At 38.7% G+C, this 13,592-nt stretch overlaps 1 protein-coding gene across 1 annotated transcript in view; it reads left to right on the top strand.

The window, feature by feature from the left end:
* Nucleotides 1-2,565, top strand: part of ppp1r14c (protein phosphatase 1, regulatory (inhibitor) subunit 14C) — a 25,629-nt gene extending 23,064 nt beyond the window's left edge. Inside the window, exon 4 of the mRNA XM_005914325.3 lies at nucleotides 102-2,565. Within this exon, the coding sequence (XP_005914387.1) occupies nucleotides 102-176 (75 nt within the window). The 3' untranslated portion in view covers nucleotides 177-2,565. The remainder of the gene's footprint in view (nucleotides 1-101) is intronic.
* The last annotated feature ends 11,027 nt before the right edge of the window (nucleotides 2,566-13,592 follow it).

Here is a 13,592-nt window from a genome sequence, read left to right as displayed (position 1 = left end):
TGTGTGTGTGTGTGTGTGTGTGTGTGTGTGTGTGTGTGTGTGTGTGTGTGTGTGTGTGTGTGTGTGTCTGTTTAAATCATTTTTTCCTCTTCTCCCTACAGAACTTTGTCCGTGAGCTCCTCGCAAGGATAAGGGGAATGAGAAAACTTAGCGCTCCAACCAAGAAGGGCCTATAATGGCTCAAACATCAATCAGCCATAAACTCCGTCATCTCCTACTTAGCCCGCCATACATGGACTGTCATTAAACAGAATAATTTATCAAAACATCAGTAACTGTTCTGCCAACATCTGCTGTATAATCCATGAATATAGCACTAGTCATTCTTTTCACGATCACAATAACAAGGTGTATTATAATATTTGACTGTTGAAAGGTACATAAGTAAAGCAGAGCCAAAATGTTTAAATAGTCACAATATCTGGAATGTGCCAGAACTGCAACTGTGCTTTAATACAAACACCACCTAACTTCATGTGTCAGAGCCATGTAAGCTTTTTAAACCACTCCTACAAACCAAACAGCCATACAGAATAAAACGCCAACAAAAACTTTAAAAGAGGTGGTAAAAATAGTTGCAGTAGGTGTGAAATTAGCTGTAGCACTATTTAAACACAGTGCTTCTTGATCTTTTTTTTTTCTTGTCCTATTTTTACGGAGGTTTTTTGCTGTTGCGTCTTTCTTTTTTTTTTCTAAAGTACTGTATGTTGCCATTTCTTGTTCACGTGATTGAAATGTGGTCTTCGAGAGTTTTAGTTCTTGTCACCCTCTTTATCCCTACTCCATTATTGCTTGCAAATGTAAGGGAGCTCTGTGGTCTTGTGTCAAGTTCATTTAAAAGCACAACACATTAATACATTAATCCCGTCGTCTTTTGTGATGTGTAAACTCTGGAAAGAGTGGGAACGTTTTATCAAGCAGTGCTAAAATCATATCAAGATTTTCTTTTTTCCTTTTTTTGTTACCCAGTCTCCTAGTATACTTTTCACCACAGCAAGGCATGATGGGTGTTGCAGCTCTCTGTATGAGACTACAAAAACCTGTATGATTGGCAGCCTTTCGCTCGTCATTGTACATGTTCATGATCTCCCTTATTGGAATACATATCAGTTGGTAGTTTAGATTCAAACTCAGCACCCAAACACTGTAGTCGTTTTTACACCCGGTTCACTTAATTCTGCTAACTTGTCTCTGTAATAGCGGTTGATGTTGCCTTTAAGGACATTCAGGATCAGTCCACTTTTTACTCAGCACTGAACTTAAACTACTGATGACTTGAAAGCGTAAGAACAGTGGCATAAGAACCCCGGAGGACTTGACACTTTAACTTGCCGACAGAAGGTGTGCCAAAACTGGGATCCTAAAATGTCAAACATCATGGAGGCATTAGTCTGCCGCAGCTCCTACTACAGAGATATCTTTGGGTGGGCTCAGAAGTTTTAGTAATTCTTTTCATGTTGCAGGAAAACTGTGTTACAACTGAATATAAGCAGGTTTAAGAGGTGGATTTGTTTTGTTGCTAGTAAATTTCCCTTCAGCAACACACTGAAAAATCTCTGGTACAATCACGAATCCCTTACAGGGTTGTGCCCAGTTTCATTTTGGAATAATTAATCGTATAAAAAAGGAAGGTGCAGACTAAAACCTGCAGTTTGATATAAAGTATAAACCCACAGCTGCCAAAGACAAAAGCAGGGCAATGTTTTAGTTTAACATAACACTTGCAAAGAACCCTCTTGCATGCTAACAACAGAGACAAGGTATTGATGAAGAGTATATTATAGACCTATAATCAAGCAAAAATAAAAAATAAAAAAACCTTTTTTGACATAGCTACCACGTATGACTTTGTAGAACCTTTTGTGTTGAGACAACGTGACGTCACGTTGGAGATAATCCAGGAAATTTTAAAAAATGGTGCTGTTTTTGATGTTCTTCCCAGACTTTGGTTAAGTTATAAAAGGCGTTTTCACTGTTGACTGGTGACTGAGAAATGTGTCTGCAAGAAGTCTGTCTCTCTTGACTGATGGAGTGGATGCTCCAGAGTTGCATCTTCTATTTCTCTGTCTGAACTGGGTTGGATACGTGTCATCACTCTAAGCTAGCAATGGTGAGTTTTTCTGGCTCGGTGAATTTGGAGGAAAACCATGAAGATGGAGACATTACGGGCTACTGAGATTCATATCAAGGTACTCTATAGGATTTTCTGTCAAGAAATACTTCAGGGGCAAGTGGCAGATATTTTATTATTTATGGGATTTCATGTGGAGAGTATTTTGAAAGTGTCCATATATAGAAAGCTCTATGTTTGCATGTGTTTTTAAAGTAGCATGTTGAGGGGAACATTTTCTTGGCCTAAAGGTTTTTATTTCACAAAGTAAAACACTTTCCTTTTTTATACCTTTATTATTATTATTATTATTATTATGAAGATACAAAAATGTTATTCAGTTGCAGTTTTGTTCTGTACATCCACAATAAGCTTTCTTCTTTTTAAAATGTAATGTGGTGTGGTTTGTTTTTGCTGATAATAAAAATGCAGAATGACTCTGTACTGTTTAAGAACATGTTTCTACTTGTCGACTTCTTTTCTACTTCCCTTCTACTTCTAGTTTTCATTTTACTTGACATGCAAAATGCATTTGTATGTTTCATTACAGCCACATTTCACCATTTGCATAGTCTTTTCTCTTGAAACACTGCTCTTTATTAGATAGATACTATATTAACTGTTAGCTTCTCTTAGCATGGTAAAAGTCTTCTATAACCTAGACTTATTTACACTTATATTTTTTCCAATGACAGCTTGAATCACAACTTCCTTTTCAAGTAAATTTTTATGCAATAGGCAGTTGACTGAAAGACCTGTGTTTTCAGAGTTTTTTACAGAACCAGACAGCAGCAAGATCCATTCCCAAGTGTCTCCAAAGCACAAGAAGGTGTTAACATTTATACAGATGATACAGCAACTGCAACGTCACTGATTACTTATGGCCCCAGTCACACAGGCCTGGAGACTTGTCGTCGTGAGGGAAACGTGTACCAGTTAGCGAGCGGTTACTGACAGAAACTGTGAAATCAACTCCTAAAGTCACAGTCACCAGGCCTAAAAACAGATCAGTGAACCCCAAGCAACGACCAGTCTTGAGGGAAAAGCGTGAATTGTGGTAGATGCTGGAGATTACTGGCAGTCACTGGCTATGACGTATATGTTGCTACTCGCAAAACATCCTTATGACCCTATTGTTTGCTAGCAGGTTTCCATGGTCATCTACAGTCTGTGTGAAAGATGCTGACTTGTCTGCAAACACTCACTAAATTCTTGCCTAGCAGAAGTGAAACTGGAAAGAAATGGAACACAAACTTGAAAGCAACCATTCGCCAACCGTAACTAGTTGGTTTGCCATCAGGTTTAAACAGCACACTACTGCACAGAGATTACCACACAGAGGCACAATAAGCTACATTTTAGTAAAAGGAGTTTAGTAAACTGCATAAAGGATGTGGCTGCTCCAGTTTCAAAGTAACTATAAAAAGAGAATGACCGTGTAAAGAAAGCTTTGACTTCATGCATCATATCTTGCTTGGTGTCAGATCTCTCCATCACTGTCATAAGTGTGTCTCAGTTAAGCTGAGAGAAAAATTAACACAAAAGTCTAAATAAAGAACGTAGTTAGCATAAGGACTGATAGCCTGCCCAATATTAAATAAAACTCCAGCATCAAATATAAACTATTTCATTTTATTTTTAGAAATATTAAAGTCTGAGAAGTCTTTCCCTATTGGTAGTGGTATTGTCTACAAGATGTTATCTCCCTAAACCAGGCAGGAGGGTCCTTCCATATTTATGATGCCCATTTATATTTGTACATGTGCATCTGTGCGTGTCCATGTCATTATGCATTATGTGCTGAGATCTGAGAGTTCTGTCACGGAACCGTGGGGGCATATGAGAGCATCATGGTGCCCAATGTGCTCCCCTTCAATGCCTTATAGTGTGGCAGTAGTTTAGTAGGACACGCCTGCACGCTGTCTGACTCTGTAAAGGGCTCATCAGGGTATGACATTATTGCTCAATGTGCGCACGAGTAGCCTTTCTCTGCAGCACGTCTAGCCCCATATGGACTGGCCCACTGGCCTACTGTACACTGTTGCTAGGTAGAAACTGTTCATTGATATAAGAGACAGATTTAAAGCTGCTGTTTAAAAGGGATCTGCAAGAGTCTACACATTGATCATTGCAATGATCTTGTATCTTGGGGGAACATGTCAGCATGCCTTCACTCGGCTTGTATATTTTGTTTCTGAAGGAAAGTCAGGTGGAAGAATAGAGGCCAGAGAGACACATTTAATGAATGTTAAAACAGCTTTTTTTTTTGTGGAAAAGAGCGTGACAATGAAGGTCTTTTGAATCATTAAAACATATTTCTAAGCAGCCACTCTGGATTTCACTGCAAGAACAAGAATTGCACATGCATTGCTGGTGCTGCTGCACGTGTGTGTGTGCCTTTAATTCCATGACCCACTTTTCACAGCTGGGGCTGGCTGGCAGAGAGTGCTAGTGCACGCTGCCTTGAATAATTGGGACTGCAAGGTGAATGTGAGGAGAATAGTTAAAGACAGGAGCTCCCTCCCTGCCAGTCAGCCTGCCCGGTTCAGTCAACTGGCTGCACACCAGCAAATCTCACAGCAGCACGGTGCTCACATGTTGCTGTTGGTCACGGCGTTTTACGATATTAACGCTGATGTGAAAGGAAGACAGCTGTTTGACACAAACAGGGAAATTGTATGGATGTATGAAATTAAACGACACCAGCAGGAGGATGTGTCATTTCGGCGAGCTGTTGCCAGATTGTGTTTTCTGAGGAGTGCATTTCAAGTCGTACAACAGAATACAGTGCAGTATATCTCCTGCTGTAAAGACCCTCCTGTAGTCTTCCCATCCCCCTCTTCCCATTTGCCATTCTCTCTGTTGATCATATAATTTCCTCTACCTTTCTTTCTTCTTCACTACGTTCCCCCTCCCCTTTCTTCTCTGTGGATTCGGTAGTCTTTCATGCAAACATTTCACAAAGAAAAGAAGGGGAAAATATTACGAATATAAAAAGATAGATATCCCTGGGTGCAGTGGAGCAAGAGATGGGAGATGGAGTGACACAATTCTCCACAGCTTGAAGATAGATCCCATCGTGTACCCACTGCTGTGGAACCTAACAGCACCATCAGAGAAATGCTGGTGAAGGGAGTAACGCCGCTGTAGCCTGTTCATTCATTCACATGACAGGCAATTCAGTCATACAGCATCATTTATTCCACCGAATGGGAGTACGAAAATGGGGGTTGATTTTTTCTTCTGTTGCCCTAATGACTCTCTGTCATCCTTTGCACACTAGACCAGCATTCTGTGCAAAGAGGGCACAGCATGCAGGTTTCTCTTGTTGTCATCACCGTGATTAACTGATGCACAGTAACCCTGTTAAAAAGAAGAAATGCATGAAGAGGCTTAGATAGTGATGTCTCAATCTGAGTAACTTTTGGATGCTTACTGAATATTTTATTCTTCTTCAACAGTAAGTACAACCAAATCTCTGAGAACAACCTCCTTTCTGCACTTTATAAATACTATATGACACACATGCATGTGTTCCACTTACACAGTCTGCACATGTGTGCGTGGTAAATCCTGCAATGCATGTTATGGGAAAACTCTTTAATTTCGCTACACCACGTCCATTCGACTTTCCACTCCAATAAAATGTTACAACTCTTGTTGTTTAAGCATAAAAAATGTGAGTGTGCACAGACACAGACTTTGTTTGAAATATTAATTTTGTGCATTGTGACTACTATTACTACTACTATGGCTCAAGACAAATACAGAGAGCTGATTTGGCTGAATGAGTATGACCTGCTGTTGTACATGTGCACCAGTTTTACTAAGAATAGGTTCAAAATACATTAGCTGGTATAGATGAGATTAGTATAAAGAAAAAATAGTATCCACTGTATGTTAGGGAATGGCAGGAGAGTCACCATCCATTTTCTAACTGCTAAATGAAGATGCATCTTTGGTTGGAGGAAGCTGGAGTACCGAAAGGAAAACCCCCCAAGTGTAGCCAGCAAGAGGTTCAAACTCAAAACCATGCATCAATGCAACAGTGCTAATAACTACACCACTGTAATGCTTACACAATATTTTTTAGAAGAAATACCAGTGCAACAGTCTGAAATACTTAAAACAGTACTGAAAAGTAGTTAAAATTCAATATATATACAGAAGCATTATCATTCAGACGTACTTAATGGATGAAGTTGAAGTTCTTCCCATGCCTTATTTATTGCTTTACACTTCCCACTTTGGCCTACAGGTCAAATGAGCAGAAATTCATACAGCGTTTTGTTGGTTTGCCCTCTCGATCACATTTTTTCAGATTACACATAAGAGCAGTTTTGTTGTGATTCAGTATTTTGCCCAAGTGTATTTTAAAAAAATAAACACAGTTTCCAAAGTGGCCAATTTGTATATCTGAGTATATTTTTTTACATTTAAGGTTTACAGCTGTGTTAAAGATGCAATATCTAAATATATCTAACATAGAAAAATTGGTGTTAACTGTAACGAATGCTTTTGCGGGAAAGACATTTAAAAATAATCACCAGCCACTTTATTATATTCATCTTTTCGACTGCTCATTAACCCAAATATCTGATCAGCCCATCACATGGCAGCAACCAAATGCATTTAGATATGTTGACATGATCAATATGACCTGCTGAAGTTCAAATCAAGCTGTCAGAATGAGGAAGAAAGGTGATTTAAGAGACTTTCAATACGGCATGGTTGGTGATGCCAGAGAGGCTGGTCTGGGTATTTCAGAAACTGTTAATCTTTTGGGATTTTCCCACACATCCGTCTCAGAGAAAGGTCCAAAAAAGAGAAAACATCCAGTGAGCAGACGTTCTGAAGAAGCGAAAGTTTTGCCAGAGGTCAGAGTAACTGACCAAACTGCTTGGAGCTGATAGGAAGGCAACAGCAGCTCAAATAAGCACTCATTACAACCAAGGCATTCAGAAGAACATCTCTAACACTTCATTACAAGCAGAAATAGTTGCGTTAAAAATACTCTGATAAAACTTAAAATACTGAGTCAACACCTTTACTTGAGTAAAAAAAAGTACAGGATTTGAAATGTACTCATAGTATCAACGTAAAAAGTAACTATTTGGACTATGTTTCTATGATGTAACTTAGCTAACTGAACATCACTGTCAATAAAATAATATTAAGAGTATACTTAATATAATTAACTGTAACTCTGAATGAATGTACATGACTTGACGTCGAACACAAGCAGAGAAACAGGGAATAAAACAATTTAAAAAAAACACTCTGTTTGAGCTGTCTTTTGAGTAATCGTTCCCTCCATTCAGGTTCAAATTAGTTTGATGTCTGTTATGTGAAATAACGCCTCTTGAATTCATTAAACCTAAAAAAAAAAATGAGCCTGTTTTGAAAATGAATGATGATTCTCAGTTTCTGCTGCAGCATGCATACTCAAATGACCTCCACAGTCACAGATATCGATTCACATCATGAATGTGCAGCTAACAAATCTGCAACAACTGTGTGATGCTATCAGGTCAATATGAACCAAAATCTGTGAGGAATGTGTCCACCACCATGTTGAATCTGTCCTATGAAGAATTAAGGCAGTTCTGGAGCTAAAAGGAAGTCAAACTTGTTACTTGCAATGACATTGTAAGTGTATACTCCTCTGTAGAATGATGAGAGTGAAAATGTTATTGTGCATTAATAATAACTTAGCAGACAGACTCTCATGATGTCTGACATAATTATGGAGATCATTTATGCTCATTTGTGCATCTTCTGCAATTCATAAGAACATATACCGCTAGATATTATCATCGTGGAGGAGTATTATGAATATTTAATGATAAACACTGCTGTTATAAACACAGTATAGACAATACTTCTGCGACTACCCAGGGGATTAACTCAAGGATTTAGATTTAATAGCACTATTTAGAAGCCATATGTCTGCTGGCCTGTTTGTGCATGAACTACTTGTTTTTTTAGGCTTGTTTTCTTTGTTGTGATTGGCCCTTTCATTCAGAGGGCTGGGATTGGTCAGCTGTAAAAGTTCTCATAAACATATAAGAACACAACCCCTCCCACCCCCCACCCACCCCGTGAACGTGTGTGTGCGCGCACACTCAGGCAGGCCAAGTCTATTTAGACAACATGGGGGGAATCCTGGTGGGTGATCTGTCTATCCACAGGAGGGAGGACAGATCATTCTTCATGATACCATCTGTTTCTAGTGAATTATGTAGAGATAGAGACACATAAAGAGGTTATTTTCATTAAGCAAACCAGGTAGAATACATGCTTAGTGCATCATTACAAGTGCACAAATAACAGCAATAGCATTTAATCTGAAAGAGCAATATTAGGAAAAACAATCAAAGAAAAATATTTAATCAAAGGGAAAAAAATAAGATTGACCCACATTTCCTCATAATTCAGACAGTGGCCAACAAACAACAGTATAGTTGTCCCACGGCAAGTTAAAGCAGCAGAGCTACTTAAACCTGCTTAAACTTGTTTGGCAAGTGTCATAAATAGTTTATTACTATATAGAGATGGTCCTGTCTCTCTGCCCACTTCTACAAAAGTAATGAGAATAAAGTGACTGAAGAAAAAGCAGCGCCAGACACAAAGAAGCAGATGGTGACTTAAAAGTCACAAGAGCCAAAAGTGAAAAAAAAAAAAAAGTCAAAAGTAACACTGATATCTGAGTAGAAGTAATTAATGGTTAATCATGTGCTTTCATGTCAGTTATAAAACTCCAGCAATGTCAAAGTATATTCCAAGAAAACATCAATTACACTGCTATGTGCTTCGTTGCAAAGGTGTGCGTGACTTCACTATCCTCTACAAAGATCTGCAAAAGGCATGAGTTAAAAATCTAGAGGTGCAAGGAGTGCACACGCACGCACACAGAGACACACACAGACACACACACGCACACACACACACAGACATAGACACACACACTAATTTGTGCACCTGTAAAGGCTTCCCATGGCATACATGCCATGGTTCTGTTGTAAGGCAAGGCAAGGCAAGGCAAGTTTATTTGTATAGCACAATTCAACAACAAGGTGATTCAAAGTGCTTTACAGAGACATTAGAAACAAGAACAAATAAAAAGCATGATTTAAAATTGATTAAAACAAGCAAACTAACTAACTAACTAATTAACAAACAAACAAACAAACAAACAAACAACAGTATATAAAATCAAAACAGATAAAATCAGAACAGTAGATAAAATCAGTAGTTAAATGTAAGTTTTGAAATTTAAGCTTAAAAGTGTGGATTTGGTGCTTTATTCAAATGCAGCTGAGAACAGGTGAGTCTTCAACCTGGATTTAAATAAACTGAGTGTTTCAGCTGATCTGAGGCTTTCTGGGAGTTTGTTCCAGATATAAGGAGCATAAAAGCTGAATGCAGCTTCTCCGTGTCTGGTTCTGACTCTGGGAACTGATAAAAGACCGGATCCAGATGACCTGAGGGATCTGGAAGGTTCATACTGGGTCAGGAGGTCACTGATGTATTTTGGTCCTAAACCGTTCAGAGCTTTATAGACCAGCATCAGAACTTTAAAGTCTATCCTCTGACGTACAGGCAGCCAGTGTAAAGACCTCAGAGCTGGACTGATGTGGTCCACTTTTTTGGTCTTAGTGAGGACTCGAGCAGCAGAGTTCTGAATGAGCTGTAGTTGTCTGACTGATTTTTTAGGTAGACCTGTAAAGATGCTGTTACAGTAATCAAGCCTACTAAAGATGAATGCATGGACTAGTTTTTCCAGGTCTTGTTGAGACATCAGATCTTTTATCCTTGATATATTCTTGAGGTGATAGTAAGCTGACTTTGTTATTGTCTTAATGTGTTTTTCTAAGTTTAGGTCTGCATCCATCACTACACCCAAATTTCTCGCCTGGTTTGTGGTTTTTAGATGTATAGATTGAAGTTCTCTGGTGACCTGTAATCGTTTTTCTTTGGCGCCAAAGACTATTACCTCAGTTTTGTTTTTGTTTAGCTGGAGAAAATTGTGGCACAACCAGTCATTAATTTCCTCAATGCATTTACCAAGAGTAAATATCTTACGGTACATTGTTACCATCTGGGTAACACGTTTGGAAAATATTATAGTAGAAACCAATAAAACATTATTAAATAGTGTCATTTGCTAAGGTTTGAGAAGTTTATACATTTAAAGATGCAAAACCTGTATGCATGTCGTGGTCCTAATATCGGTTGGCTTTGTTGATCCCGTTTGTGTTTTGAGTGTAACAGCCCTCTCCCTTGGCCAGTTCCCGCTGTGTTTTCCCCAATGTGTCCCTGTGAGTTGTCTTGCAAGTTCCTGGTAGGCGGGGTTAATCAGTGCAACTGAAAGCACCTGACCAGTCTCCTTGAAGCATTTAAGAGCTGACTGTTTCAGCTCTTCTCCATTCAGGGAGACAATTCATTGTGTTATTTGTTCGGTTAGCTTTGGCCTGATTGTTTTAGATTTTATTCTATACAACATCAGGCATTCTTAGCATTCAATAACCCATCCAGATACTGATACACCAAGAACACTGATTAGCAAACCTCATGGAGTACTACAGTTTTCTACTTTATTTGGTTAATAATTTTGTACGTTTTGGTCCAAGTGGTGTCTCTTTAATTATTTGTCATGACCCTCAGGCTGGACTCTGACACTAAGTTCTTCATTTCCTCATGCCAACTGTATTGCCCTGTCTCAGTTTTCAGGGGTTTTTTTTGGTTACTTCCTGTTATTAATGTCAAAGTCCTTATTCCCCATGGAAGTGCATCAGTGCCTATGGAATTGGCAACTTGCACATCTGAAAGGGCGCTATGAAAGCTGCAAATATGCAGGTCCAGACGATGTCTTTTTCAGGGAAGGCTTTACATATAAGAACAGTAGAAGAGTCTGGCTGCTAAAATTACTTGCCTGCAATCATAAAATGAAAATAGTGCATTTTCTCAGTTTAAATAGTTAATGTGTTGTCTATGTTCTGTTGTAAATAAAATATGGATTTGTGAGATATTCAGTTTACTGCATTCTGTTCTGTTTTTATTTACATTTTTAAAAAGTTCGTTAAGGTTTGTAAGAGCCTTTCCTGGGACAAAGACTGCTTTCTATAAACATTGTATAAGTCGATTCTCACTTAAGTAAAGAAATGTTTATACATTATGTATTATCTGTGTTAAACAGGTAAATACATGCCACATAAAGTAGTTGTTTCAAGCACAACCAAGGAGCTATATGACATCATAGCCCCTCTCTGTGATAATGGATTTCCTGTCTGACACTTTACAACCAACAGGTTTCAAACAATAACCTTTGGGGAAAAAAAATCACAGCGGTGCTACAAACAAGAAAATAATTATGGGAGCTGTGTGAAAATTCACAGCTAAGCTATGAGTGTCCATTGCTAATCTGTTAAGTGTTTTGTAGGTTGTGATGTGTTACTATCCTCAACACAGGAGCATTTCTCTGCCAACTGGTTTAAAATAAACTTATGCAGCTTTTGCATTGTTTACCTCATAACATCCCAGATTCTCAGCACTTCGTAGAAGTGCAACACTGACTTCACCTGTACTCAGAACTGCAGTTACCAGTACCTCATTATTTAGTGACTCATTCGGTTGTAAATACAAATGGAAAAGTAGCACAGTGTTGTGGCATGATGACTAATTCAAAGGAGCTTGGGTTAATGGGTGAATGACTGAATGTAGTGTAAAGCGCTTTGGGGTCCTATGGACTAGAAAAGCGCTATACAAATGCAGGCCATTTACCATTTACCATTTAAGTGAAGTTGTCCTTGTCAAAGGACCATCAAAAACATATATCGTTACTATAAGTCAAACCGTTCTGTCAAATGTTGAACATTCAAGGTCCGTGTAAGGACTTGTGTGTGCTAGTTTCACTGGGTTACACAATTTTAATTAGGCAAAGTCAATTTTGAAACGTAAACAAAAGCAGTAGATGACGTGTTTTTCAGATTTTATGTTGACTGTCGCTTATGTGGCAGAAAATAAAGAAATATCAAAAACCATGGGTCTTTATGGGTCTTCTGTTTGTTCTGGATTGTTGATTCTTCCGCTTAAATCAAATTTATTAATCAAGAAAGTGATCTGACTCCCACCCTGATGTTACTGGCTCTATATCCACACACAAACGCACAGGACTACAAATGAATCAAAATGGCAGGCAAAAGCTTGTCCTCTGCATTAATCGGTTCCTCGATCTACTTATTTCCCAGCAGCCACCCTTAGCTGATTACAGCCGTGGATGAAGAGCCATGAGAATTAATCAACAGAGGATCAGCATCTCTAAGTGTGAACGTCTAGAATGAACCAGTCGCTTCAAATCTTGTCCACATTTAGGTCACGCAGACATACATACCCAATCCTTTATGTCCCTCGCTCTTTAGGGAAGCGGCATGCATGTGAATGAGCAACCAGAGTCATTTTTCTATGTAGTGAGAATCTGAAGGTTGAACAATTTGAGGTGCTTTTGTCATACACATGTGAACACGGTCAAACACACATGACCCTGAACACCACCCATACTGGCTTTTCAAGTCTCTGAGAAAAGCAGGACACAAGCTAAATAAATCAGACATCATGACTTAAACAGTAATTTAAGAGATGCATGTGGTGCCTTTGTGTGGTAGACTGAAAACAAAAACCGGCTGTTGAGCGTCTTGGGTCAAACCTTTTGGATAAATATAGCTACCAGATAGCTGGAAAGAATGATGCTGCAGTGTGTGTTTATATGTCTGTCTGTCTGTCAGTATGTGATTATACCTATAGGCTAATGTGCCCCCCCCAGCCGCGCCCCCTCCACATCTCCTCCAACAGAGAAACTGCCAAACAGCTGGTTGCCATGGTTGCTGTTTTCTGCGCACCAATCAGCAGGCACTTTACTGAGGGTCCAGAGAGGGGGCTAAGCCGGCACAGTCTGTTAAATAGCAGCGATATGAGCAGAGACTGGCATGGATTCAGCCATGAACAGAAAAGCCTCAAATAGAGCGGGGCTGGTTAGAAGTGTTTTATTCATGTTGTGATTATGAAATGAGTCTGCCTTTGCATTTTTTTTGTTAAATTTTTTTAATGTCTCAAACAAAATATGGCTTAATTGAAAAATATCTACTAATGTTCAGGTATAATTATCCAGACATAAATTGCAGTTAGTTTGACCATGTGATTTATAGTAATTATTTATTGATATATCAGTAAAACCTAACGAGAGAGCTCTAAACCCATACAAAAGCACAGAATTTTAATGAATCAAATATTTGTAATGTAAGACGAGGCCTCCCTCTGCTGGCAGTGCCGTATATTTGTTGTGCACACAAGAAGAAAACACTGGATTTGTGTTTTGCCAGTTTAAAAGGCATAGCTGTTTCCAGATGTATGATACATAAAACTGTTTGTAATGAAAATAATGCGACTTTTATTTATTTTATTAACCTCAAAGACTAAATTAGGC

The sequence above is a fragment of the Haplochromis burtoni genome, unplaced genomic scaffold (genome assembly GCF_018398535.1).
Source record: "Haplochromis burtoni strain Fernald_Lab_line unplaced genomic scaffold, NCSU_Asbu1 Contig_8, whole genome shotgun sequence".
In the NCBI taxonomy this organism is placed as follows: domain Eukaryota; kingdom Metazoa; phylum Chordata; class Actinopteri; order Cichliformes; family Cichlidae; genus Haplochromis; species Haplochromis burtoni.
This window is presented reverse-complemented; position numbering and strand designations above follow the sequence as displayed.